The sequence below is a fragment of the Nematolebias whitei genome, chromosome 9, assembly GCF_014905685.2.
Source record: "Nematolebias whitei isolate Nwh7 chromosome 9, NemWhi1, whole genome shotgun sequence".
Taxonomy (NCBI): Eukaryota; Metazoa; Chordata; class Actinopteri; order Cyprinodontiformes; family Rivulidae; genus Nematolebias; species Nematolebias whitei.
The window spans coordinates 16503337-16506388 of record NC_056506.1 but is presented as its reverse complement, the minus strand read 5'-3'; the positions used below and the strand labels follow the sequence as shown (position 1 = coordinate 16506388).

Sequence of the window (3052 nt, the reverse complement as noted above, 5' to 3'; positions counted from 1 at the left end):
ACTCAGCCCTCTGTGAATAGTAAACAGCCATCAGTGTGCTAATGATCCATTGTTAGGCTGATGGTCCTTCTTGATCATGTGAGCAGCTGGTTTTGGTTGTCAGCAGCAAACTGGTTGATCCACTCTGAGAAGGTGCTATTTATAAGACTGAGCTGAAAACAGCACCTCAGACTGAGGAAGTCTTTCAGATGAAAGATGAAACGTTTCTACATTTTTTTGTTGTTTTGCTTTGTTTTTTTTTTCTGAATGTCCAGAGGACCAGATTTAACTTTTTTAGATTTTTCTACCTGGATTATTGAGCATGCACCAGGAAATTCAGATACTTATTGTACTTTAAAAGTGTTGGTCTTACATAAAATGCACACATTTACTTGTATTTAGTTTTAAACATGTATGGCTCTCAAGGAATTACATTTTAAAATATGTGGCGTTCATGGCTCTCTCAGCCAAAAAGGTTATCTACCCCTGCTCTAGAGCAATATAGATATCCTAAATGGGATTTCCTGAAAGCAGAGAAGAAACGCAAACAGGACTCCAGTCAGCCATCAGGTGAAAAGGAGGAACCCAGACCCAGACCAGTGGTCATTCCGTATGTTGAGGGAGTATCAGAGAAACTGAGACGTTTATTTTCTAAACATGACATACCATGAGACTAGAGCAGGAGCAACAACCAGGACTGAATCAGCGGAGAAGAGTTCACCTCAGAACCGTGAAGTTAGGGGAGGGAGGAGGGGGGTTAAGACATCTGACACAATCGGCCCACCCCCCGCCTGCCCACTGTTCTGGCATCAATCAGTTTACAAATTAAGCCCTGGGCAGTATCTCAATGGGACTGATGGCGATTCAACTTGCAAGAATATAGATACATTTTTTGTTGCAGTCTCACTGAATTCTAAGTGTGACTCAGTAAAGAGACAGCTCTGTGGTCATATTTCAAGTAGCCAAGTTTGAAATATAATGGGGTTGTTTTTTTGTATCCAGGGCTTTCAAAACTGTATTCCAGGCTGTGCACATATTATTTCACTGTTTTGTGAGTTAGCACCTCAAACTGAGAGGTGTCTGAGATTAGTTTAAGATGTCCATAACTACTTTATGATTATCCATCCATCCATTATCTTTTACACATTTTGGGTCACGGGGGTCGCCGGTGCCCATGTCCAGCAGTCACTGTGTAAGGGGTGGGGAACACCCTGGACAGGTCCCCAGTCCATCACAGGGACACAGAGACAAATGAGAAACAACAATTCTCTCTCACTCACACCTAGAGACAATTTAGATTTACCAATCAGCCTAACATGCATGTTTATGGTCTGTGGGAGGAAACCGGAGTACCTGAAGAAAACTCACGCATGCACGGAGAGAACATGCAAACACCACCCAGAAAGGCCCCTGGACTGGGATTTGAACCAGAGACCTGCTTGCTGAGAGGCAGCAGCTCTATCATTTGTGCCACTGTGCTGCCCCACTGTATGAATATTTAAAGTGAAATTTTGTTACAGAAATTTTTAGCAAGTTCAGAACTCAAGAATCAATGCAGTAAGCCTCTGCAATGTGAGGAAAATGACTGGCTATAATTTTGGGACATTTTGGAGACTTCTTTGAGGATGTTTTTTACCAGTAGTCACAGCCCAGTGACAGACAACCTTTAGTCCTGATCCGGCATCTGCAGTACGGCCTATTCATTGACATAATTCCAGTCAATATTAATGAGAAGCATAAAAAGCACCTCTCTGAAAACAGAACATTAACAAATTTGTACCAACTTAAAGTATGAAGATGATCCTAGTCTTCATCCCCTGTTGCTTGAGCTTCACCATCCACTGCAGCATTCATCATGGCTCTGGGATCAGTGGAGTCAAACTTGGTTCAAACAGACTAAACCTCTTCCAACTTTTACCCTCTCTGTCTGATCTTCATAGTATTCTTCATCTGAGTGGAATTCTACAGAAAAAATATCTGACAGTCGAGATGAAAATACTTCAGTCTTTGCAGAACTCTTGTCAAGAGTCACTCATCTGCCATAGTGTTACTAATACCAGCTGAACACCAGGACACTCGCTCCCTAGGGTGACCTCGCCACCCCAAAAACACATAATGTGCAATTTGTTTGGTGAATTTTAAAAACTATATTTTTGTGAAACGCTTCAGAGAAAATCTAAATGTCATTACCCAGCTTTGTTTTATTACCATGTACAATTGTTACAAAAAAGAAATACACTTATGGCTAGTACTACAGGAACACTAAAGTCTTTAAAAAAATACCTAAAACCATCATAAAGGGTCCCTTGTACCTCGTTTTGGATGAAGCTCCTGTGACCCTCCAGTGAAGGAGGCTTGCTGAGCAGGAGTTAATGTGCTCTGATGCAGGGCTGAGTCCGAGTTTGTCCTGGAATAAACAAATGATATCTGATCAGAATGTAAAAATGAATATTTTTTTGTAAAAAACACAAATATTGCTTAATTATTAATGCCATAACTTTGTTCTGAACTGTCCCACTTGTTTGGGTCCTCGAAGCCTTGCAGTTATGGTTGCAAGTTTTTGGGTGGTGTTTGAACAGGCCAGGTACTTTTATAAACATCCATCCATCATCTTTTACCCACTTCTTCCATTTTGGGTCACGGGGGTCGCCGGTGCCCATGTCCAACAATCACTGTGCGAGGGGCGAGGTACACCCTGGACAGGTCGCAAGTCCATCACAGGGACACATAGAGACAAACAACCATTCACTCTCTCACTCACACCTAGAGACAATTTAGAGTTACCAATCATTCTAACATGCATGTTTTTGTTCTGTGGGAGGAAACTGGAGCACCTGGAGAAAATCCACACATGCACGAAGAGAACATGCAAATCCACCCAGGAAGGCCCCCGGACCGGGATTTGAACTGGCAACCTTCTCGCTGAGAGGCAGCAGCTCTACCAGTTGCGCCACCGTGCTGCCCGCTTTTATAAGCAGATAATCTGAATCTTATCAACGTACAGTAGTCCCTCGTTTATTGCAGGGGAGCCGTACCCTGAATCTCAGCGATAAGTGAAAAACCGCGAAGTAGG

The 3052-nt window shown here is 42.7% G+C and overlaps 1 protein-coding gene across 1 annotated transcript in view; it reads right to left on the bottom strand.

Annotated features, from left to right (window-relative positions):
* LOC119414897 (CREB-regulated transcription coactivator 1-like) overlaps window positions 1–3052 on the bottom strand; it is a 103161-nt gene that overhangs the window by 48025 nt on the left and 52084 nt on the right. Inside the window, exon 7 of the mRNA XM_037682016.1 lies at window positions 2292–2386. Within this exon, the coding sequence (XP_037537944.1) occupies window positions 2292–2386 (95 nt within the window). The remainder of the gene's footprint in view (window positions 1–2291; window positions 2387–3052) is intronic.